The sequence below is a fragment of the Rhincodon typus genome, chromosome 27 (assembly GCF_021869965.1).
Source record: "Rhincodon typus isolate 14 chromosome 27, sRhiTyp1.1, whole genome shotgun sequence".
Taxonomy (NCBI): Eukaryota; Metazoa; Chordata; class Chondrichthyes; order Orectolobiformes; family Rhincodontidae; genus Rhincodon; species Rhincodon typus.
The window spans coordinates 33,100,768-33,126,735 of record NC_063358.1 but is presented as its reverse complement, the minus strand read 5'-3'; the positions used below and the strand labels follow the sequence as shown (position 1 = coordinate 33,126,735).

At 39.2% G+C, this 25,968-nt stretch overlaps 1 protein-coding gene across 1 annotated transcript; it reads left to right on the top strand.

Annotated features, from left to right (window-relative positions):
- The first annotated feature begins 452 nt into the window (after positions 1 to 452).
- Positions 453 to 25,423, top strand: LOC109925813 (ribonuclease ZC3H12A). Its single transcript, XM_048613279.1, has 6 exons — positions 453 to 552; positions 6,978 to 7,582; positions 15,289 to 15,428; positions 17,748 to 17,982; positions 20,196 to 20,302; positions 22,781 to 25,423. Exons 1-6 carry the CDS (start codon positions 454 to 456, stop codon positions 23,791 to 23,793), a joined length of 2,199 nt encoding a protein of 732 aa, XP_048469236.1. The 5' UTR covers position 453; the 3' UTR covers positions 23,794 to 25,423.
- Positions 25,424 to 25,968: the final 545 nt, after the last annotated feature.

The window sequence follows — 25,968 nt, the reverse complement described above, 5'->3', positions numbered from 1 at the left end:
CATTCTTACATGGCGTGGCCTAATATGTGACTCCAGACCCACAGCAATGTGATTGACACCTGCCCTGTGCAATGCTTAGGCAAGGGCAATTAGGAATGGGCAATAAATGATGGTGTTGCCAATGATGCCGACATCTCCCGAACGAATTTAACTCAAACCATCTATTTCTTTCTGCACTGATGCCGCTAGGCTTATTGAATGTTTCTGTTCTTACTGCAGATTCCCAGCATCCGCAATGTATTATTTTAAACTTCATTATGTGCTCAAAGTCAAGCAGATCCGAATCAGCCCGGGCAGATTTCCTAATCGCTTTCAACTATTTGCACTGGTGAGAATCAGGAAGTACAAATTCTGGGGTTGTTGGGGGAGGGAGTGCTCCTCATCTGCATGTATTTAGGTTGTTTCCTGGCAACAAAACAATTTCATGACATCACGAACGGAGAGATATAAGCTATGACTCCAGGCCAGCAATCAGTTGAACGCACAGACTTAGGTGTGATTGGAATGCAGCTTTTGGGACTAGTAAATGGAGAACCGTGCAAACTGAGTTTGGTAAGTATTCTATTACACCTTTGCTTTTTTACATCAAGGCTAGGTAACAGACCTAAAGTACTTTCAGTGCTTTGAGGAAACATTTTTACACCACTGTGTAAAGTGGGAAGACGTCGACAGTAAAAGTGAGCTTGCTGAGACTTCTTCGTCAGTAAGAAGTAAACTCTTCGACAGAATTCGGGGCTGTTCTGATCTGGGCTTTCATGCTGGTGGCAGCTACACACGTTTGTTACCGATGCTTTTTTATAGTGAAGATATCTGTGTTCATATAAGAAATGATGAGCATAATAATTCCTGGGGACTGGAAATGGAATATAAACTAGTTCATGATGTGATGGACGTGTTTTTTTTTGTTTGCATTGCTGTTTAAATTGTGACAGTGGGGATACCGTTGGAAATTAAAGAGAGCGTGTGAGACATGTTGAATGAGTCGCTGATTTAAAGTAAAGTTTGGTGGTAACATTCCGGCTGAAAGGAAGTAAAGTTGATTTGTTTGCAGTTCCGTCTTCAGTTATATAAAGCAGCAGAATGTCTCCGCGATCTGTCGGTAATTGTCATGATCGTTAGCAGCGAAGCACATGCTGTGTTTTGTGCCCATAAGGGTGGGTGTGCATTACAAGAAGGAAAAGTCAGAAATGATACCGGCGGCTTGGCGCTTCTTGCACAACCAGTACGTGTAACCTTAAAAAATGAAAGAGATGTGTTGGAACAAACTAATCTTGAAAGTGTACCATAAGCACGGAAATGACCGAATCAAGGAAACCACCTTCCCACTAAGCTCTCAACCTGTCCCATGCTTTAACTTCGAGAATTGATGTTCATGTGTGTGTACTTTCACATGTTATTTTTATCTGCTTTTTAAACGCCAACAGGATCAAGTTCTGGCTTGTTTTCCTGTATTAACCATTTCCTGTCCCATCTGACGTGTTTGCGAATTTGTACAGTTTGTTCACGCAAGGAATTGTTTTAGCAAGTTGATACATTGAAGGAGAAAGGCAGTAAATGAGGGGGAGAAGGAAAGGAGTTACGTGGGTAGGATGAAACAAGCATCAACACTATAAAGTTATTAGGAACTGCCGATGCTGGAGAATCTGAGATAACAAGGTGTCGAGATGGATGAACACAGCAGGCCAGCAGCATCAGAAGAGCAGGAAAGGTGACTTTTCGGGTCTGGACCCTTCTTCAGAAAAATCCTGAAGAAATGATCAAGAAACTCCTGCCAGCAACCTCTCCCTCACCCCCACCTGCCACAGCTTTTTCCATCTTATTTCTTGAGTAGAGATAAAGGGAATGAGAACAGAAGGGACAAGGAACCCTACAATTCATTGTGTCATGTGGGGTCACAGCATTCTGCGTCCAGAAACACTACAAAAATGTTCAGCTCAAATGTATAAGGAAGATTTTAGACATGAAGAGTTAAACATTCATCACAGCATACAGAAGCCCTAGGACATTCAACTATGTTAAAGATTCTTTTTAAATATCAGCTGTTATTGGTCATATGACAAACTTTTGAACTGTGTTCCTGAAAGTGTAAATTTAAAAAAAAATAGATTTGATGAAACTGGAACTCAGTTTCCTCAATTATATCCATTAGTTTCTTTTCAATGGAAAAGGGAAATGGAATTCTTTATAAGTTCCAGTTAGTCACTGTGGAATTTGTTAAAGCTCCATGTTAAGAACTGTGCTTTTTATTCTTGGTCTTGTATTAATTTAAAGAATTGTCTCTACATTTAACGCAGGGCTTAATTGAAGCAAGTAGTTGACATGTTATTGACAGATATTCAGTCTTGGATCCAAGAGAGAGTCAGGGAGGCCCATACTAAACCAACTAGTTTTGATTCATTTATGAGATATGGATGTCACTGGCAAGGCCAGCATTTGTTACCAATTCCTAATTGCCCTTAAGAAAGAGATGATGAGCTACATTTATGAAGTATATTTCCACCCATAATGCTATCATGGATGGAATTCCAGGATTTAGATCCAGTGATAGTGAAGGAATGACAATATAGTTCCAAGAGGAAATGATGTGTGACTTGAGGGGCGCTGCTTATGGTGATCTTGTGAAGAGCACTCTACACCTCAGGGCTGTAGCATGAGGAAGGTGCTGTTGAAGTAGCCTTTTCAAGCTGCTGCAGGTCATAATAGAAGCCTTTACCACTGCGGGGGATATTAATGGAATAATTGAATATCTTGTGGTTGGGATCAAGCAGACTGGGGTACCTTGATTGTATCTAGTTTCTTGAATTCTGTTAGAACCACTTGCAAGGACAGACTTTAGGGAGTCAAGAGGTGAATTATTTGCCACAGGACCAATAAGATTCTGGTCAGTAGTGATCCCCAGCATATTGAGGTTGGTGAGGCGGGGGATTCAATGATGGCAGTGACATGGCATGGCAAAGGAAAAAGGTTAGACCTTCTCCTGTTGGAAATAGTCACTGCCTGATACCTGTGTGGCACTGTGTTGCTAGTTATCAACTAAAGCCTGAATATTGTCTGTCTTGCTACATATTGATACAGGCTTGTTTTTGTATCCGAAGGGCTATTAACAGTACTAAGCACCATGCAATGAACAGTAAACATTCAGACTTCTGATCTTGCATGGAGGGAAGGTCATTGATGCAGCAGCTGAGAATGGTTGTACCGAGAATGCTACTGTGAGAAACTGTTGCAGTGGTGCAGAAAATCAGTTATTCAACAACCGCGTGTTATTAATTGGCTTTTAACCTAATATCATAAAACTGACTTTTTATGGAGGAAGCTTAGACACCATGAAGTCATTGTTTTATCTCTTCATTCAAGTTAGCTATCATTATAATTTAAGTGATTTTGTAATCATTTATGACCCTTTGATTCAGCAGTCGGTTTTCACTTGACTCCCTGCCCCTTAGAATTCCAGCTTCACTTCCATGATGTTCTCCTGTCTCCATCTTAGTCTGTTAAAACCTTCTTTATTTCATTCCTTCCTTCGCTCCTCGAAATCCTGGTGCTCTGCTTTGCTCGCTTTATGCCTGTACTTTCAGAATCTCCTACACAGTTTTAATCTGAGGTTTTTTTATGCTGATCTGCTGGTCAGTTATCATTTTGTTTTTCCATTATTTTAGATCTAAGATGCCGAAGCATAGTTGGCATCACTGGCATATTCTACATATTCAGGAGAAGACTGGAAGGGCCAACATGATCTTAAGTTCTGGAATTACCATTCACAGCCATTCTGCTTCTCTACCACTTTCCCAAAGTGCTTTTTACAAACTACTTCATTGAAGAAGCTTTTAGTCACCTTTCCTGATAACTTCTTTGGCTCAGTGCCAATTTGACATATCCTGCTATTTAAAATATAGACAGGATGAGCAGGACTTGATCTGGAATGTGGTAGAAACAGTTGTGTTTTGGGTGAGCTTCGAAATGGCATGTGTGGATATAGGAGGGAATGAATTTTATCTTTGCATTCCAGGATGGTCCCAGAGTAATAGACAGCTACGACTAGGAGAGTAGTGTCCAACATTATTAGAAGTGCTAATAAGTGAAGCCAGATTGGATTTCTTCTTCTTGCTTTATTCCTTTAAATACAAACTTTAAATAAACAATAGGTTAAACTCTTTAAAGAAATTGCCCAAAACATCAATCAGTAGTTTCTGTTGAATTCCAGAACTTACGGGCAGCTATTTTTGACCAAAGCACAGTGATTTACCAATTAATGACTTTAGCATTAGAGACCCTTCTATTTTATGAATGAGACATATTGATAGGAGGGCTCCCATCCCCTGTCATCCCCCTGAAAGACTGTTTCACCTTTACAATGATTGTGGATAAGTCTCAGGTAATCTGCCTTTGAAAGCATGGAGTGTTCGTAAAGTGAGCCAATAACTAGAAAGTAGATTTTATTGCCTTGTTGAATGGCTTTGTCTTCTTCTGTTTCTGGTGAAATGCCTCCATCCAATCTTCACATCACCATAAGGACATAAATTAAACAGATGTATTTATTCATCAACCCTGTGATTTTCCCAGTGCACATCATGACTGTGCACCATGGCAAGGAATCAATTCCTAACATTACTGGATTATTGTAACTGAAAGTAGGACACCAAACTTAGTGAAAATGGTCAACTTAGAATTTAACATTATATTAGATTTATGTCTGTCCTGTTGCATTCTTGGGTTGGGCATCAGTTAATTATGGGTTTGAGCCAAGCTTTCTGGAATGCTTGAGCCATAATCATATCCTCAGAAAAGCTCTCCAATGGCTCTGGCTAAGCTTCTAAACCATCTAAATATTTAAAAAATTTCAGCAGATTTGTCATCTGTTTAAGACATATCGTCACCTGTACAGCATCAGAAATACAGCGACACTACCCTGTACCTTTTTTCTGCTGCTGTGCAGACTGCCAAATTCGGCTCAGCACTGAAAGAAAGGACTTTGAGACATTTCAACATGTTACATGGGCATTTATCACAATTATGCAGCACTGGGCAAAGATTGCTTTTGTAAACATGTTTTGCAGCTTGGAATAATAGGGGAGGTAAGAGCACAGGCCAGTCACATGGTAGACCAATATTGAGAGAAGGTATGAAGTTTTAATCATTCAAAGGGAAATCCATGAACCAGTTACAATCACATAAATTAGATATGCAGATCCAATTAAACCATGCAGGTGTGGTCAGGAGACCTTATTTGCATAGGCTAAATTAAACTACAGTTTGACAAGAGATGGATAAATCAGGATGGGTTATGTTTCATGAAAATATTATTGTAAAAAGATGGCTACTATAAAATTAGTTAAAGTATGTTGGCTTAGATGACTGCAATTATGATTATGAAAATATAAATTATTACTTGTTGATCTCAGGCTATAGTTTGTGATTGAGAAATATACAGGAGGTTATGTCATTAGAAGTTACAAGGAATGTTTTCACCTGTAAAACCAAGGAACTTTTGCAGCTGTGGCCCCAATGAACTGATGTTTGTAAAAATTATGGGTACAAATGAAAACTGTCGTAAGCTTTAGCAGCAGATCTGAGCGCTTGTTATCCAATTATCTTTCATGCATTTTTGATATCCAATATAATATTTTTTAAAAAAACCTTTGCATTATAAAACATCTTTCAGAACTACAGGATACCCCAAACTGCTTAAGACAAAGAAACCCTTACGTGTAGTTTGGTGTAATGCAGGAAATTTGGTAACCAAATTGCATACATCAAGATTCTGTACTTTCTCAATCTGATGTTTCTGCATATCTCTGTATTACGTACATGAAGGGCTTGCTGAAAAATATATTAACAGAGCAAAGTGTGATGAAATGTAATCAAATATTACCAGCAAACATGTTATGTGCTACCATTTTTGGTTTGTTCTCCTTCTGCTGATGTTGTTGAGTCCAAAAGAGTTGAGTGGAGTGGCTGAGGTCATTCCAGCCATCCACAACGAGTGAAATTTATCAGCCTTGGATTCTATCAAGCATTGAGATGGACACCAATGAGAACAAGAATGACAAATGTGCACACACGTAGGTCTGCATGTGCAGCCTTCAGTCCAGTTGCTGCGGAGGTTATGTTGCAGAGTAGTTGAGTAGTTTGTACAGGCAATATAAATGGGTCAATTCATTCGTTCATTTAAACCTCTAATTTAGTCTCAATTAGGTAAAACGGAAGCTGTTACTTAAAATAAGAGTGTTGAAAATACTCTATGTTAAGCAGCGTCGTGGAGAGAGGAGCATGTCAATAACTTTTCTCAGAATTCTAATCCTGGTCTCCATTCTAATCCATGGCATACCAGTCCATCAGGAATTTGAACATGCTGAGTAATTACTGCTCCTGTGCACATATCAGGACATCCTCAGGGTCCTGACACATAACAACAACTTAAGTTCAGCACATCATATCTTCTGATATTGGAAGATCTTGCAAATTAACTCCGTTTCTCTCTGTACGGAAGCTGTCAGCCCTGATTAACATTCTCAGCACTTACAATGCTTAGATTTCCAGCATCCACAGCTTTTCTATTGTGAGTAACTGAATCTTTGCCAAACACCATTGTGACTAAACACCAAAGGATCATACACTCCATGCAAATTAATTTTTTGCATGCTCCTGGCATACAGTATGAGGCAAATATTGAAAATATGTTGGATTATTCCATATACTAGCAATGCTTGAATAGTTTTTGAACAAAAACCTGGTTTCATGTTAGAACATCAGGTAAAAATTTAACCATAATTTGTTAAAGTTTCGGGAACTTGCCATTTTCTACAACAGAGCTGGGTTTGTAAGTAAGAGGCTCTAATTTGTAAACTCAGTGCCCTCTTCCCAAGTTCAGTTTGAGTGAAGAAGGACTTTGCACTGTAATTAATATTTATGACTTTTTAAAATATCAAGTTTTCTTTATTTCTAACATAGACGTACTTCTGTCTACCTCTTCCCAGGGTTTAGATTTAAAAGAACGTGGGATTTATCCGCAAGAGAACATGAATTTGACGGAACATGCACAATACAGCCATAACACTTCTTTGGATCTCCCTAACTGGACAAAGAATTTCCTGGTTGATTCCTCCCACCCATCAAGGACTAATACTACCAAGCAGAAACTGACTTCCAGTGAAGTTCAATCAAATAATGAATGGAAAAGTAACAGTTCAAAAGAATCCAGAACAGATAATAAATTGGAGGCAGAGTTTGGGAGAAAGCAAGAGAGTGAAGAATACCCAGTACAGAATTCCCCTGACTCCTCTGAATTGCAGATGAAAGTGGACTTCTTCCGTAAGTTGGGTTACTCAACAGAACAGATTCATACGGTTTTCCAAAAGATGGACAGTAACGCCGATACCAACACCATACTCGGAGAGCTAGTGAAGGCACAAGGCACTGTGGAAAAGGAGCATACACCAGAAGAAGTGCCAGGACATATCCTAGTGCCTCGTGGAGGTCCTTCAGTCAAAGTCCCAGCTGGTGGACCAGTGACCGAAGAGGTCCAGGAGCAGGAAGTCAACTTGCGAACAGTTGTTATAGATGGCAGCAATGTTGCTATGAGGTATGTTGTTGTTGTTATTGGAATTTTAGCCTGTTCATGTTTAGAGTATGCAGGGTCAAGTTGTTAACCATCAACGCTCCACTGCTGCAAGTGGACATGCAGGTATATTCCCTGCTATTTTCTGATCTACTGTAAATGTTTCAATTTCAATTCTCCATAAGGTCAAGAATTGGAAAACAATAGGGGATTTCTTTTTCTGAATAGAGGAAATCTTCTGTCCCACCATCTTGACTCTTAACCTGTAAAGCTGTCTGCCTTTAGCTGGTAGGCTCATCTCTAATCACATGCTATTGATGTGATGCGTGGTTTTAGCTCTGACTTTAGGAAGGGGAACTGGAATTCTCTACGGAGGCTCACAAGGAAAGTTGTGGCTTTTCTGTCACTGTTTTGTGTTGTTTCCCCACCACCATTCCCTGCCTCACCCACACATCTCTCAGCTGAGTCTCAATCACCACATGTACTTGAGCAACCAGCAGTTAGCCGTGCATTGCCCAATTTTAACAAGACAGCAACCATAGCCCACTCACTATTCACATGTCCCATGTAACTGCCAGCGTGTTAATGACGCACATTGTCATGGCCTTATTCACTGGTGGAATTGATGGTCTTCTACTAGTTGTCATAATCATTCCACCCACCACTCTTCCCCCTTCTCCAATCCTGGGAGAGAGGTCCACGGTATGTGGTCAATAGTATATGTCTGACTCTTAGCTTTCCCTGTTTCAGGAGTCATAGTACCTGAAATCCAAAACCCTTGCTACGGTGAGGCTGGGAATGTGGGAAGGAATTACAATGGTTGTAAAATAATTCTGCCTATAAACTTTGCGCAAACTTCAAGCCAATTCCTGGAACCATTTGACATTCTGGGAATCTAGTCCTGTTTCCTGTATTGATTCCATTACCCTTGACCTTCTGCTGACTCACCAACTGCACATGTTTTCAAGTGTAAATCTTTCATTAACTATATGCAAATTGGCTGTACTTCCTGCTGAGGGGAATTTTCAGTTTGGCATGGCTTGCAGAAGTGAACTTACTGTGTCTGTTACCAGGCTGTGTATTAAACAATGGCTGTGTATTTGGAAGGATTTCAGAGACAGTCACTGCCTGTACATTGAAATGCTTACCATAGTGTCACAGGGTGGTGGGATTGACACATCCATAATTGGTTAGAGAGAGAAAGAGGGAGCGTTCACTGGCAGATTAGATTGCTAACTGTGTAAAATCTGACCTCAGCCTGCTGCAGATGAGCCTATAACTGTGCACCTTTGAGGGGGCTGACTCCAATGAGTTTTTGCACACCTCTAATTATCATATTTAAATTTGGCTCTACACATTATATGTTGACTGGTTGTTTAATTTTATTTGATTACCCAGTTGTCTCACGTCTCAGGAAAACAGTCACCAAATGGAGGGCAGATAAGTGCTTTTAGAGGTCTTGCTTGTGAGTCAGGAGCAAAAAGGTCTTCCCATCTGTCTCCTCAAACAAATTTTCTGCTGTCATTTCTCCAGCACCTCTTCTAATCCCCCTCCCACCAAAAAAATTCTGGGTGGTTATGGATTTGGAAGGTTTTTCCCACAGCACCTTACTACTATCATTTCGAATTCTGTGACAGGTCCATCAACCATTCTGTCAGATGGGCCATAGTCAAAGCAGCTGCTTTAAGCATTGTTCTAATGGGTGTTACCGTGAGGAACAGAACAAATCTGGACAGGCTTGGATTTAGCTCTTGTGTGATCAAGGAAATTTTCTGTTCTGTGAGATACTGACCTAAAACAGTGCAGCTCTTAGAAGTTGAGCCCAGGTTTAAGGTGTCCAATTTCAACATGACAGTAATCCTCGTGTTAACTAAAGTTTCACGACAAGAACTACAAGATGAAATTCTAAACCAAAATAAACTCACTCTATCCTTCCTTGTTCATCAAAACTAATGATGACAATTGATCAATCACAGCTCAGAAATCGATTTTAGCAAGATTGGAAGATGGTTTAGAGCAAATACAGAGATTAAATTGTGCCTTATCCTCAACTTCTGTTTTTCTGATCTGGAGGATTAATGCATCATGTTCATCTGATCCTTTTTACAGGATTTGTTTCCCATTGAACAATGTCTGCATTTTCAACTTAAAATATTAATTTAGAGAATGCAAACTTCTAATTGAACTTGCATTCTTAAGTTTAGTTGTATTCTCAAATACCATAAATGAAAGAAAGTTGGTGAACAACCTCCCAAAACACTAATCCTTGAAAAACATGTTATGAAAAAATGTTTCACAAATCTTTCGGGAAACATTTGAAGCAATGCGGTTAAGTGAACTAAAAAGCACCGAATTGCTTGTAACATAATTTGTTTGCAATTACAATAAAGACACCGCTCCTTGAAGCAAGAAGATGTTTTCTGTATTACAAATCAATCAAAGCAGCATTAAATAATTACAAAACTATGACAAGATATCTTGTCAATGTAAATTGCACAATTCATTCCAACAAAGATGAAGTGAGGAGGAAGTAATGAAAAGCAGCACTTGAGTAAGATTAACAATGGTAACAAATAGCAACAAATTTATTTGCTGCATTCATTCAGTAACACTGCCTGGTTATGGTTTGGAATGTGCTCTTGAATCATTGGTCTGAGGTCAGTCTTGGCATGGCTGGGCATTTGTCAAATTCACATGGGTGCGCTGTTTTGAGACCTGTGCCACATTAACAACCGAGATTCGTTAGCATCTGCCACGTGAATCTGCTGCCTAATTCCAGTGAGCAGGAACAGGATTTAACAGATGCCAGTCGAGGATCCATGGGAAGAGTCTTTGCCGGTGAGGAATAGGCTTGCGGTGGAGCAACCTGAGGTGACCATATGGGACATAATGGGGGTGGGGGCAGGAAGCCCAATGAAAGGGAGGCCTTGGTTTCCTGTTGTGAGCTCGCTGGTTCACGGGGAACACAATAATATCTTATAGAAATGAACTTCCGGTCCCTAATCTTCACTTGGTTCTGATCCTGTTTATTCAGTGCAGTGCCTGACTATGATTGAACAGGAAAGTTGTGATCTCCGAATCCCTTCTGGGTCATGGGTTGCAAGCTTTTGCATACATATTAGGATCTGCGCCTTTTTGCTGCTAATGTGCAAAGTCTGTCTATAGCAGCAAATAGGAATGTAGTCAGGACATGGGTGATAGGATAGAGCTTCAATTTTAACCCTCTTGCCCCATTCTCATTAAACTGAGAAGGGGGAAGGGCTTTAAACCATTATCTATCTTAATGAATGAGACAATGGGTTAAGAAGATCTTTCCCAGTGTCTGTAGGTAAACTCAAAAGTATTTGCCAATTCATTGTAGGGGTTTTCCTTTGATAAGAATAAAGTTTTTCTAATTAATGATCTTAGTCATTTCATAACTGTAATAAATTGGAAAACTCTTTTAAACGAAAATAAAAATGGGATTAGTTGTTTCCTCATTACTTGCCTGCCTGTAAATGGCATAAGCTCACCAAATGTTTTGGCTATTGTTCTTTAACTCCGTCCTCTCCAGGACATTTTTAATATAATTGCATGGTTGCTTCCCCTGAGGAAACATGTTACCAGTCCGACATCAATTCCATTTCAGGTCTAGGTGATCTGAGTGTCCTAAATTCAGAGACTGTACAGTAATTACAATGGTTGGAGTTTAGGAAATTATTACGCTTTGTAAACAAGTATGACTGATGGAGGCTGTTTTGACTTCCTGATGTGGGTACAGTTTCATGTGTCATAAAACATCAGAGGAAATTGTTTTGTGTCACACAGCATCACGTTGTTTCAGCTGTGGCTTGATGGGTTGTGTCTAATTCAGGAAATCATGGTTTCAAGTCCACTTTCAGAAGTTGAACACAAAATCTAGGCTAACACTCCAGCTAATGCTGAGAGCATACTGTACTGTCAAATTTGCTGTCTTATGGCTGAGGCATTAAAACAAGGTCCTGCCTGCCACCTCGGGTGGATATAAAAAAAAGTCTCATTGTACAATTATGAAAAGAAACAGTGCAGGTACGGTCGTCAGTGCTCCAAAATTGTACAATCAACAAGTAAAAGTACATGATCTAAGAGGAAATTGTTCTTTGTGGGATATGTTATGCATAATGTGGTTGCCAAGTTCAGTATATCTCAACAGTGCACCTCCTAAGTCTTTCATTAGCTGTAAAGTGTTCAAAGATGTCTCCAATCACAAACATCTGTGAACACAAGGCTATTTAACGTTATGCTTGACCTCAATGTACAAAATAAACACTCCCTGACATATATTGCAAGCTGATGCTTGCATTATTTTTTGCTATTTACACAAACAAACAATGCTTTCTAAGATACAACAGATTCATTGTAAATTAACTTGTTGAAAATATTCCAAGAAGAGTTCACAAAATCATATCCCTCACCAGAATTTAAAAAGGCATTTTTATATTTAATTTTACCTAAAATCTTTTGAGTGATTTAGAATATTAATCCAATCAAGTTATTAGTCACCTTCTGAGACCAATGGGTATTGTTTATTTGAGTCAATTTACATCTATTATCTGTTCTCAGAACTTCAGATGAAAATATTGTGGCGGTCTTTTTATTATTTTCTTGTTTACTTATTTTAGTCCTAGTTCATAGTAATACTGGACCAGTCAGATCTCAGAGTGAAGATTGGCTTAATAGGGCATATGTTTTATTTTTGCAATTTGGTTTCCACAGTGGTCAGTCACTGAAATTATTTATACAAGGTTACCAATTTTTAACAAAAAAGAGTTATTGCACAAAATACAAAGCTATTTACGTATCATAATTTAGTGATATTTATCATTTCTTAACATAAATAGCAAAAGGAGAAATCCAACCCTTTTCATAGCAATATGTTTCCCAGACAGTCACCCCAGTGAAGTTTCACTCCTATCCTTAATTTCTTTCTTAACTGTTGAGGGGGCAAGTATTTTCTTTCTAGGACTTTCTATGCATTGACCAGATGTGATTTCTCTTTTCCAGTACTGTTTCTCCCTAAGAGACACAGACGCCAGCAACTTCACTGACTTTTCCTTACAGAGCTTTAAAAACCAACTGTCTACCTAAACTGTTAGAACAGTTTTAAGATTTCTTTTTAGCTATGAAACCCTGAACAACCACAAACCAAACTCCACCTACTGGTATGAAACTGTACTTGTTAAATGAAACCTGATTATGTCCCCTAGTTTGATTTCTTTACGTCATTAAAATTGAACTATGCAACCGTTTCATTAATTAAATCCCCAGGTACTTAGCTTCAGACACATGTTTTCTTGGAAATAATGTTTGAACTCACTGTTCAGAAGTTATTTTCTGATCATTATTTTAAAACAAAGCCACTTTTGCAGAAGCGAAAACTAAAATCTCTTTCCCTTCACATTCCATCAAAGTTCCCAAATAATAAAAATATACAATAAACCTACATCTCAAACTCTCTATTTGTTTGAGATAAGACAAGAGTTCATACTGATTGACAGGACATCTAGGCATATCCATGTTTTCTTTATACTGTGCGGGCTACAAACTCTCTGAGCAGCTATCGTTTTGTCTACAGCCATTTTACATAATAAGGATCACGATTTATATTTTTCCCACTCATCAAGCCATTATTGGCTTGATTATTTTAATAAACTAAACCTTCATAAACACATGTCTTGCAGAAAATGTTGCTTTTGGGATCAAGTTACACCAGCCTTTTGTTACCGTGACTGGATTACGAGAAATTAGTGAAATATAATACTTTGACTCTTACAGTTAGTGCCTGTAATTTAGAATTGCAACATACCTTGATCATTATTTCATATCCCCTTCATACAATCGCGCATTGATTTCAGGTGACTCATTCAAATTGAGTGAGAATAGAAACTGATACTGGGCCAATTCATAATTTTTTAGTCGTATGGATTTATCTTATTGAAAGGCTATGACAGGCACACATATTCATGTATGCATCAAAATGTATGCATTATGATTACTATATATCTATAAACATATACAAGCACACATGCACAGAATCTTCTGCTCCAAAAGGGGGGTGCTTGGAGTTAGGAAGGGCACTTATTTAAGCAGAGTGTTGACTTTCTCACCCTAAGACCAATTGAGTGCCTAAGGAGACTAATTAAGGATCACATAAGGCTGTGATCAACGCAGTTGAGCAGGTCTGGAATCGGACAGTGTGCACATCAGGTAAACCAGTTGGCGGGGCAGCTTGGCTGCTGAGGGCAGGACAGGGGTCCTTCAGTCAATGGCATTCTGCCTGATCAAAGAACTGGAAATAGGATAAGGCAGTCCACTCTTTGCCTTTGCTTCTGATTCTTCCTGCCCTCTTCTATTATCTTCAACCCAAGAATCACTTCTACCAGAGAACATTTGCTGTAGTCCTGGGTCCTCCAAAACACCAGGATTTAAAGGGGGCATTTCCAGTAGCAGTCACGGCCTTCTCGAGTAGACCTCTGCCATCTCAACAAGATTCTGACCTCCTCTTTTGGCTTTACAAATGGTACCTTTCTTGTCATCTAACTATATAGGTTTACTTCAAGTGACCTAAAGAGTAATATTGGGTGAGCTCATGTCCAATTTCAACAGATAATTAGGTCAAACTGTGAGTAATGTCAGAAAAAAAAGAGTTAGGAATATAATAGTCACTTTATTGAATTCAGAAAGAACTTCTTTGTCTAAAGAATGATACTAATGTGAAGTTGCTGCCACAGGGAGTGGTTGAGGCAAGTCATATAGAGGTACCACAGGCAAACCAGACAAACACATAATGGAGAAGAGAATAGATAGAAACAATGATAGATTTAGATGAGGACAGATGGGAGGAGACTTGAGTAGAAGACAAAAAACCAGAATAGACCTGGTTATGCTGAAAAACCTGTTTCTATCCTGTATGCTTTATGGAGTAAATTATATGATTGGAATTGATTAACTGAATTATAACATGGTTTCCAAGCAGTGGAATCAAAAGTGTTAAGGTTTTTAGTTTGTTAAATGTCATGTATTAAGACTTGAGGATGCCATTCTATATATTATGTACCCATTCTTCCCAATAATGTAGTCACATCCCCCAGTTAGATAACCAAGGTTATCATGACTGAAATTTCTTTTGAAATTTGAAGCATTCCAAGCCTATCTCTCAAGTCTGAGTGTTGCCGGCATTAAGCAGCCAAAGAAGCTCACAGTTGCACTGTTGCTGAGCACCTCAGTGCCTTTATTGCTGAGGTTGCTAGAATTTGTATGCGGCTGCACATTTCTGGTAGTGTTACTCAGCAAATTGGTACATTGGCACACAGAGCCATGGGCTTCGTGGAGACAATTTCTCAATTGTCATTTCCTGCAAGGTAAGTTTCCAAACCTCAAACCAACTATCTGCCCAAGGCAACTGAGCAACAGAGAAGAATAAGAGGGGGTAAAAACATTGGGTGGGAGTGTGTCATTTTTACACTGAAGTCTTAGTACAACAGAAGAATCATCAGCGCTGTGACACAATATCTACTAGCAGCCTGCCCGATTACATGTTAGTGCTTCTTTTGCCTGTATTTTACAGTATCTAAACTCCTATTTTTGTAGCAGACCAATGTAAAATTCAGAGTGGAATGGTTTTATGCCTTCACCTTTAAAAACCGTCAGAACTTAAGATGAAGCATAAAGTAAACATTGTAACTGTAAGTTTCTCTGCTGTTGTGTTTCAGTCACGGGAATAAAGAAGTATTTTCCTGCCATGGCATTCTGCTGGCTGTGAACTGGTTCCTGGAAAGAGGTCACAAAGATATCACTGTATTTGTCCCATCTTGGAGGAAGGAGCAGCCAAGACCCGATGTGCCAATCACAGGTACCAATTGATCTGCTGGTGGTGGTTTGACACTTGCTTGCTTTCCCATTAATCCCATTGTATTGAAAACTCTAGCTCTGTTATCCTTGTTCAGGACTATTGTGAGCAGAGCAAAATAAAACAATAACTCTTAAAGAAATGTTGAGCACTCCAGGTTGTCAGTCCTTGCTGCATGCTAAGTCAATGATTTGTTAAACAAGATCCCACTACAACTCAGCTTTTTGGAGAAAATTAACTGTCCATATGCACCTTGAGCTTCCATGTTGCTGAAACACACATTTGTTTAAATGGTAAATGAAATGCTTGTGACTGCAGTGGACCAAACGTTAGGGCATGATACTAAACAGGCAAAATCTGATTGTTTCCTGGTTACCTTGTGATTCGGGTGTAAGTAACATGCACAGTTTACCTTTCCTGCAGCCCTTGCTGTTGTATGAACTAGGCATTTACTTCATTGCCAGGTGGCAGGTTGACAGGGATGATGAGCAGAAGGTACTTGATGGTTGATAGTAAAAGCTAATTTGTACAAAAGAGACAAACTACTTGTTTGACAACAAAGCACAAGAGAATACTGATTGCAGAATGCGTGAGGCTGCTTTTAACGTTTTTTGAAAACATTGTTGTTTGTGGGAGCTTCCTGGGCACAAAATAGATGCTGCATTTCAAACATAACAGCAGCTCCTTAAATGCTTTGGCTGTAGAGCGCTTTTGGATGTCCTGAGATTGGAAAAAGGTACTATATGAAATTCAAGACTTTTATTTTTCACAATTTTGTGGATGGCTTATGAATGCATATTCTACTCCAAAAGTGTGCCACCTGTCATATCAGTAGAGTCCTCTAGGGCATTTTTTCATGTGAGATGTGGGCATTGCTGGCTGACCAGCATGTTTTAGCCTGTGCCTAACTGCCCTTCAGAAGGTGGTGGTGAGCTGCCTTCTTGAACCACTGCAGTCTCTGTGCTGCGGGTTGACCCACAGTGCCCTTAGAAGCAAATTCCAGAATTTTGACCCAGCAACAATGAAGAAATGGTGATATATTTCCAGGTCAGGATGGTGAGTGGCTTGAAGGGGAAATTGTAGGTGGTGTTCCCGTGTATCTGCTGCCCTTCTACATTGAAGTGGTCGTGAGTTTGGAAGGTGCTGTCTGATGATCTTTGGTGAATTTTTGCAGTGCATCTTGTAGGTTGTACACACTGTTGCTACTGAGCGTTAGTGATGGAGGGAGTGGATGCTTGTGGATGTGGTGCTAGTTAAGCGGGCTGCTTTGTCCTGGATGGTGTCAAGCTTTTTGAGTGTTGTTGGGGCTGCACGCATCCAGGCAGGAGGGGAGTATTCCATTACACTCCTAAAATGATCTGTTAGGCTCTTTGCATATGTGAACAGGAAGCCTGTAGCCTGTTTGTGGCCCCCTTTTAAACATTAATAACAGCCTCATGCCTTCTGCAGTCGGTATTTTCTGGTGCTTAGTCATCAAACCAGCATTTTGTTTCTCTCGTACAATTTAGCTTTTACTGTCAAACATCAGGGACCTTCTCCACACCATCCCTGTCAACCTGCCACCCTCCCCAAATCCACTATCACCTCAGCAAGTGTCCCATCTGACTCTTCTTCCTTCTCATTCTCCCTGGTAACTCAACTAATTTTTGATTTAGCTTTTCACTTCTAGATGGCAGCCCTGACAGTCATTCACAGCATCCTAATAAACTGCAGTCTTGGTTCAAATCAGACATTTTGGCACAAGCCAGAAAATGACACTCTCATTTATGTGGGCATTCATCTTAATCAGAGAGTTCTTAACGGTAAACTTTGACATAGCTTCAAATTGTCATCTCCTTGAGAGTCTAAACATGCCAGGATGCTCATTTATCATTTGACTTCCAATTAGTAGTCTCAAAGTACTCTGCATCTTGAGAATGAATGAAACTCAAAAATAAATTATCAGCAGGTCATAACCAAAATATTTATGTCATTAATGTGGAATGGAATATTGATTGTATTTGACACTGCATAGCTTCACAGGTCCTAGCAGCTCCTCACAAATGAGCTGCCTGCATGAAAAATCAAGGTTAACTACACAGTTTTTCTAACTTTATAAATATGGAAGTTTAGAATTCTAAATCTGTCAGCTGCTTTCTGGATGGGCATAATTCTATTAACGGAAGTCCTCATAAATAAGCATTCAGTTAGAGAATTAATTGATGGATATAGTAATTCCTGTACTGTAAATCATAGTTCTGTCAATAAAGAGTATCGGGAAAACCACATTACTCTATTTTTGCAATCAATTTAATTGCTAATCCATAATTAATTCCCATTTAGACCAACACATCCTTCGAGAACTTGAAAAGAAAAAGATACTTGTCTTCACGCCATCGCGGCGAGTTGGTGGGAGAAGGATCGTCTGTTATGATGATCGTTTTATTGTCAAGCTGGCATATGAGACGGATGGTATCATTGTTTCAAATGATACCTACCGGGACCTGCAGAACGAAAAACCTGAGTGGAAGAAGTTCATTGAAGAGCGTCTGCTGATGTACTCATTTGTGAATGACAAGTAAGTCAGTCTTTAGCAGAAAGCATTCCTCTTGATGTGTTTCTGCCAATTAATTCAGACTGACATCTATGATATATCAATACTTCCAACTTTTAGCACTTAAACCTATAATTACCTGACCACAACTTCCAGTTTTGCTTCATCATCTTGCCTAATAGTTTGAACCATGGTATTCTGGATCATTACCTGAATTAACCATTTTATCAGAGGATGATTAACCACGAACCAAGCTTTGACTTATACCTAGGCCAGACTTGGTAAGAACAGCAGGTTACCTTCTCCAAAGGGAATACCTGGGTTTATACAATAATCTGAATTTCATCAATATAGCTTTTTATATTTCTTTAAACTGAATCCAAATTCTCAAACTGCCATGGCAACATTTAAGGTCTCAAACTCTGTCTTACTAGCCAATGAACAAAGCCGCCACACTACTCTGAGTTCATGCACATAAGATTAGATATTTGCACAAATATCAGAGTTCAAAGAAAATTAAATACATATGTAACATGACCGAACAATTTCCAAGTGGCAAGCGTGTGAATGAGATTTATAATCAGAGTAAGCCGAATTGCAAATCCAACAGGGAGGCATCCATTTACAGTGAGAACTGCATTAAAATGAGTCACACTTTAAAATCAAAATGCATGAATTCTACTCCTAATGAATGAGTGCTATTTTGGCGATTCAAAGCATTTTAAACCTTAAGCCAGGGATGTTGCCTATTCAAGGTTGAGGTCACTCCAAACTTGCAATGGAGCCTTGGTCAATTCAATCCTCTTTGGACTTAACAACCAGTCTTTCAATTATATGAGGCATAAAATCATTGTAAAGAAATACTTACTGTCATTAACTGGTAATGACAGCAAAAAAAAATCTGAGAGTTAACTGTTCTCGTTTGGTGGGAAAGAGGCGGGCCTGAGTAAATGAAAGGACAAATCAGACAAAAGTGTAAGTTGGGGGTCAGACCCATTATCACCAATCACGTGACCAGGACGAATGGTCCAAAGAGAGATTCCAGCACGAAGGGCCTAGGCCCGAAATGTCAGCTTTCCTGCTCCTCTGATGCGGCGTGGCCTGCTGTGTTCATCCAGCTCTACACCTTGTTATATCAGAGATCCCAGCACGTTTTGTTTGCACTCAGCAAGATTTTGTATTGACATTAAGCAACTGATTCCCAGCCAACACTGAACCGTTGACAGAAGTAGGTTCTCCGTCTCCATGACACATGTTCTGGATGTTGTATTGACCTCAAACACTAGCAAACTGAACTACTGGAACAAAGACATGCTTTAAAGAAGTAGAAAAAGGCAAGCTTGCTCAGCTTGTTGAATTGATTATTGTTTCTTTCGTTGCAAGGAAACAAATAATTGAAAAAAAATCTCAGTAAATGCAAGTGATTTTAAAAACAACTGCGCAATAGCAGAGAACATTTCCATGTTGCAAAATGTAGGAAAAGAGACCAGTTTTGGAAATGACCAGTGACTGAGCTACAATTTTTTAAATTGACCTGATTATTTCAACCACGAAGAGAGACAAAGTTATAATTTAAAGTGGTCCAGGTGTCCTGGAGTGACTCTCAGAACAGTTCTTTTTCTTAGTTTTAATCTTTGTTCTTTCTTTCAACTGTTTCTTATTTGATGAATGTTTGTTTGAGTTCATTATAATTGTGTCACAACTAAAGAATGGAAAGTATCTACAGCTTTCGCACTTAACTCCATATATGAAGCACTCCCAGGTTCACTGCTGTCCTACAAATTACCAACAAGCTAATTTAGCCTTGAAGGACAACCAGCACATCATTTTGGTATTCCATAACGATCATCTCTGTTTCCTTCATGAGCAGTGTTCCCATTCCGTGCCAAACTGTGCACAGCATTATCTTGAAGCTTCACATTCTGAGAACTCTTAACTGCAAAAGAATGACCGTCTTTAACCAGTTGAGACTGGATTCAGAGCAACGTGCTGGGGCTAACATTGTCAATGGGTCACGGTTTCTCTCATTTGCCCCATGACCTCTAACTCCATTTCATGCAATTGGACAAACACTGATTGCATTAAGTGTAACGGTTCAATGATCTTAACCATGTTTGATTTTTTCAATCTCATCTTGTCCTGTGGAACATTTTCTTTGTTGCAAAATGTTTGGAATAGCTAATGTTGATGGTTACTCAGCTGTCCCTTTCTAAGAATGCATGTCTGCTGGTCTGCAGGTTCATGCCCCCCGATGACCCCCTTGGACGCCATGGGCCAAGTTTAGATAATTTCCTACGGATCAAGCCTGTAATACCAGAGCATAAGCGACAACACTGCCCCTACGGTGAGTACTTTGGTTTGCAATATACAATGGTTTGGTCTTAGAACTGACATTACAACCAAGGGACTGACCATCAGCCTACCTATCCACTAATGAACCACAGTGTGGTTAAGTTGCCTATGGGCATATGGATAGTTCCCACTTGGCTCTATATAAAATGCTTTTGCAGGTAGTGAGGTTCCCTCTCTACCTGAATGCTGTGTGGCATAACCCAGTTAAATTTCAGCAGTTCTCTGTAGGTATTTGACTTCTGGGGAATCTCTGTAGATTTAGGTAACTGAAGTGCTTTCCAATGGGAAAGGTGTGTTCATGCTATTTTACGCAGATGAACCTTGCGGTAGTTTAGGGCAGAAAATGGAGAGGGCCTAAGACAGGTTTAGGAAGCAGAGAGGGATGGAGAGGATTAGAATCTTTTTCCCAGGGTGGAAATGCCAAATATCAGGGGGCATAGGTTTAAGATGAGAGGGGGGAAGTTTAAAGATGTGAGAGGATTGTTTTTTACACAGGTGCCTGGAACACGCTGCCAAGGGAGGTGGTAGAAACAGATATAATAGAAAAGTTTAAGAGGCATTTAGACAGACACATGAAACAGGCAGGGAATAGAGGGATACCAACATGTACAAGCAGATGGGATAAGTTTAGATACGCATCATGGTTGGCACAGACACAGTGGGATGATGGGCCTGCTGTACTATTCTGCATTCTATCACCTGTCATTTTGGTTAAGCTGGAAAGCAAATGATACACAGCAATGGTAATTATGGCGATAAAACATTGTGGCTGGCTCAATAAGCCTATTTTGGTGGATCGTTTTGGGATACATTAGGAGAGATTCGTTTTTATCATGTTGCAAAATGTTTACAATTATATAGGACCTTTCACAAACACGGGATATTCCAAACACTTGTCAGCTGCTGAAGTACTGTTGCAATGTGGGAAACACAGCAACAAACTCCTACTAAACAGCATGACGATAATGACCATGAAATTTGTTTTGGTAATGTTGATTAGGGGAAAATTATTAGTCTGGATGCTGGGGATGACTCTCCTACTGACCTTCATAGTAATGTCATCCAATTTCTTACAAATTGCTTCACTGAGAATAAAAACCCTGCAGTGTTTATCGCTGGAAGCAAAAAAATCACCTAAGCTTGATGTCATTAACAAAAGCTGAAATTGCTGGAGCAACCCAGCAGTTACAGCAGTGTCTGTGGAGAGAAATCAGGGTTAATATTTCGAGCATAACTTCAGAACTGAAGAAGGTTCACTGAACTCAATGTTTATGCTTTTTTCTGTCCACAGAGGCTGCTACACCAGCTGAGTTTCTCCAGCAATTTCTGTTTTTATTTCAGATTTCAAGCATCCGAAGTTCTTTGGTTCATTTCCGTGACATCATTAAACTGTACTGAAGTTAGCACACTGTGGCTCAAGTGCCAATCTCAACGAAATAATATTTTTTCCCTTTCTCAAATTTTTCCCTTTGGACCATTGTCAGTATGTTCCAATGGTCATAATTGGCTTTAAGGTTGTATCATGTTTGTGGCTATATGGCGATTGTTGCATTTGGCATACTCCCCTGTGACTATAGTTTCTAGAATACTTCCCCACAACAGCAGGGACTTACAGTGTAGGAATATAGAGGCACAAAGCCAAGTTTCATCCAATTGTTTAAGACAACACAGTGGTTCTTCAACATAATTCGATTAGTGTTTGTTCTTCATTGACTGTTGGAGATTACAAATCAAACCTAATGAGTTTTAGAACTTGAATTTTAGGAGTCTTATTTAATGTCCAAGAAAATTAATTCAATAGCTCACTGCCATTAGTCACCTAACCGTCTGAATGAAGAAGACCAGAGATACAATCTTTTATAATTGGCTGGACTGGCTCATGCAGGTCCAATAATTGGCCTCAGTATTGCCAAGTTAAAGATAGTTAGAGTTCATGTTTGTCATGATCTCCATGCTGCCTCTTTGAAGATTGTAATGTGCATGATGGTTGAGAATGGATCAAATTTGGCCTTTCATAGCTAAACCGAACCCATGGCCTAGGGACCAGAGAGCAGTTGGTACCATTAAAATTGTTCCTTTGGCATGAATCATCACTGCCAAGGAGGCAAGGCGCAAAGAGTAAGATATAAATGTATTGTAACATTTTAATGAAATGACTCAACAACAACATCAAATTGCATTTATATAATCCCTCTAACATTGTAAAATACTCCAGGGTACTTTATAGGTCCACCAAAGAAAAATTGACACTAAGCCACATAAAATGATATTATATCCTGAAAAACTTGGTCAAAGATGTATGTACTGAACCTTTATAAAGAGTGCAGAGAACTGACGAGATGAAGATTTAGAAGAGAAATCCCAAAGCTTAATGTCTATATTTTGATACCACGTACATAGCAAATTGTTTGTTTGTTTTACACAGAATCTAAAGAAAAACTTATTTTATCTTCATTTTCTTTCTTACCAGGTAAAAAATGTACTTATGGCATCAAGTGTAAATTCTACCACCCAGAGCGAATTAACCAGCCCCAACGTTCATTAGCAGATGAGCTCCGTGCTACAGCTAGGTCGTCTCCAACTAAGAGCCTCAACTCTGCAAACCCACACAAAGAAGAGAAAAAGGCAAGTGTGCAAAAGCGGCTGACATATACTGAAACTGGTCCTGCTACTTTTAATCAAGGTGACAATATCTCCGGGAAGAGAGTCAGCCCAGAAAGACAATACTCAGCACAGGTTGCAAATCCACCTGACAGCAGTGCAATGTTAAAAGTAATTGCACAAACCAAGCGATCATCAAAAACAAACGCTGAATGGTTTAACCATGCAGCCTTTGACAACACCTCGACCAATTCAGTGTGTTCAAACTCACATAAAAGTTACGATGAAGGCTTTGTGTCATTTGAGAAAGAACTCTCTGACATCTGGCCTTCTAGATCTCAAAGTCACAGTGAGCCATACTCTGTAAACAATGGACAGTATTATTTGCCTACCCACAGTTTAGACCATCGTCAAGACAGCTATCATTCCCATGAGTCAATGCCATCAATCGGAGTTTGTGGTTACCCTCCTCAAAACCCACCCAGTAGCTCACAGTGCTGCATGGCCATGGGCAGAATGTCAATCCAGCCGCAGTTCAGCCTGCCAAGTGACTTTAATTCGCCAGGCTCCCAAAGACCACGAAGCTGTTGGCCTGACCCACACCAGATCTCGTCGAACAACAGGTCAAGCAGTCTTCCGGATCCTCATGGGTGGGCAGTGAAAAGATGTGACCCCCAGCTCATGGATCCCTACTGGAAAAATAGCCAATGGCCATCACACGACCTTCGTGGAGAAGAACGGGAGACTGCCCGCATGAAACTGTGTGCCATCTTCCAACCGCACCTCGTGGATACTGTTATGAAACAATACCCACACCTTTTAGATCCGCAGGAGTTAGCTGCTACAATTCTAGCTTATAGATCCCGAAACTCTAATATTTAAGGTACCACATCACTAAGAGTTCACTAGTGTATCCAAACAAATTGCTCACCATTAATGTGATAATTAATCTGAATCAAATAGATTGTAGTGTACAGATTTTACTTGCATTAATGTATGACATTTATAGACATATTCCTAGAATTCCTTGTTAATTGAATTGGTTTTACTGCAGTATCTGTAGAAAAAGTCCAGTCAAAATATTTTAAGCCCAATTTTTTTTATCAATACAGAATATGACTCTTGCATTACGATCTCATTTAATGTAGGTGATATAAGAGTAACTTTATGTAAGCATTTTTTTAAAATGCACAAGCTGAAAATAGCTTTGGATAAGCAGCTGGGGTATTCTCTAAATTTAGTTTTAATGATTTGTACTGTAATCTGTACATATTGTACATACTGTAATCATCCTTCACTGTACATATTGTAATCCATGCATGCTGTAATTGGTTTATATTATATATATTTCAATCTATATTGTACAATGTATATGTTAAACTGTACATATTGTAACACATATATACTGTACATACTGAATTCCATACATTTCATGTCATAGTTGTTGACTCCTGTTTAGTGGTGTCCTCACAAATGATACTTTTTTTGTGGGATGGGTGTTTATATCTATTTTGGCAGCACTGCTGTGCTTGAGGTGCAGAACCTGTAAATTTTTCTGCACATGTATGTGAACTCAGTGGAAACAAATTGTTAAAAAGGAATTGCCTAGTGGGCCTTGTATAAAGCTACAGTTTTGTTATCAATTATCAATTATTGTTATCGAAACAATAGCATCGCTCAGCCCACAAGCTGGATATGTTGATACATATTGTATCTTTACTAAGTTGTCGCTTTAATTGTGTCGTAGAAAATGTCTCAAGAGAAAGATTTGTTTCAGTGGTGAATGCAGATGGCTCATTTCAATAATGAAAAATTAACTTCATGTCACTGTTTGAAGTAGAATCAGCCATTAAATTTGTTACACATTTAGGAGCAGCTTGTTAGCTAATTGAACTTTCAATTTGATTAGTCTTCGCAAGGCAGGATATGCACCTAGGAAGAAGAACAGATCTTTAATAATGCAAGTGCTTTCTTAATTGGCTGTCTTAACTTGCAGAAAACAGAGGTGTTTGTTGCAGGAAATGAAGGGTGAAAAGGAGGCTGCAAACTTGCTTCTAAACTATGCTTAAATCTATTTGGGAATGATTGACAATGTCAGTAGGCCTGACATCATTGATTTCAATGAGCACCAATTCAACCATCTTACCAAAAATAAAATTTAGTGTTTCAGATTTTAATTGTAAACTGGTTTGCCCATTCGATGTCTTTTGCAAATGATTTAAACTTACAGTGACCACAGTCAGACTGGCTCTTTTTGATGCTCTGGAACTATTTATCGATATCCAATGATTGAATATTATTCATGGAGTCAGTTCTGCACTCACCACTGAATGGCAATTGAAATTGGCTGTATTGGCACCATGTGCTAGTCTACAGGTTGTAGGAATTGCTAATTTGGTGTACTTGACTCCTACACAAGAGGCACCTGAAAAAATCAGAACTACAAAATCATTTGTAATGGTTTTGTTCTAGTTAAGCAAACTGCTTATATTAAAAACAAACTATGATAAGATATTGTATTTTTTGACTTTTTATAAAACTTGTTTCTCTTTGTGTTAAATAAACTATAAGGTATGAGCTTGTGTTTGAAGCTGAACTATATGGCATGAATGCTTTAAAGGGACAAAGAATCCTGGTGAAGTGTTTTTTTTCCAAATTATTGGGCTTGAATTGCAGAGACACAACCATGTGAGGTGTGATTTCATTCCCCTGCATATTGGACACAAGGGAAAATCTTCCCAGTTTTCTGGTGTTAAGGTAGCAGCATTATGTCGCCCATCAATGAACAATACAAACTTGTTTATATACTGACAAGTGTAATCAGGTCTGCTGTTATGAACAATAGTGTGGAATTTGGAAATTTTCTGTTTGATCTGAGCCAAAACCTTATGTTTCCCTCTCAGTTGTCCTGCTGCTGCATGGGCTTCCAAGGTCTGTGGATGGCAGTGACTTCCAGAACTGGAAGGCAATGTGTTCTCCTGCCAGTCGCCATGTACAGACCCCCTGTGTGGCTGTGCAGCTTACAGGGAACATTGGTCCCAACTCTTCCAATCCTCC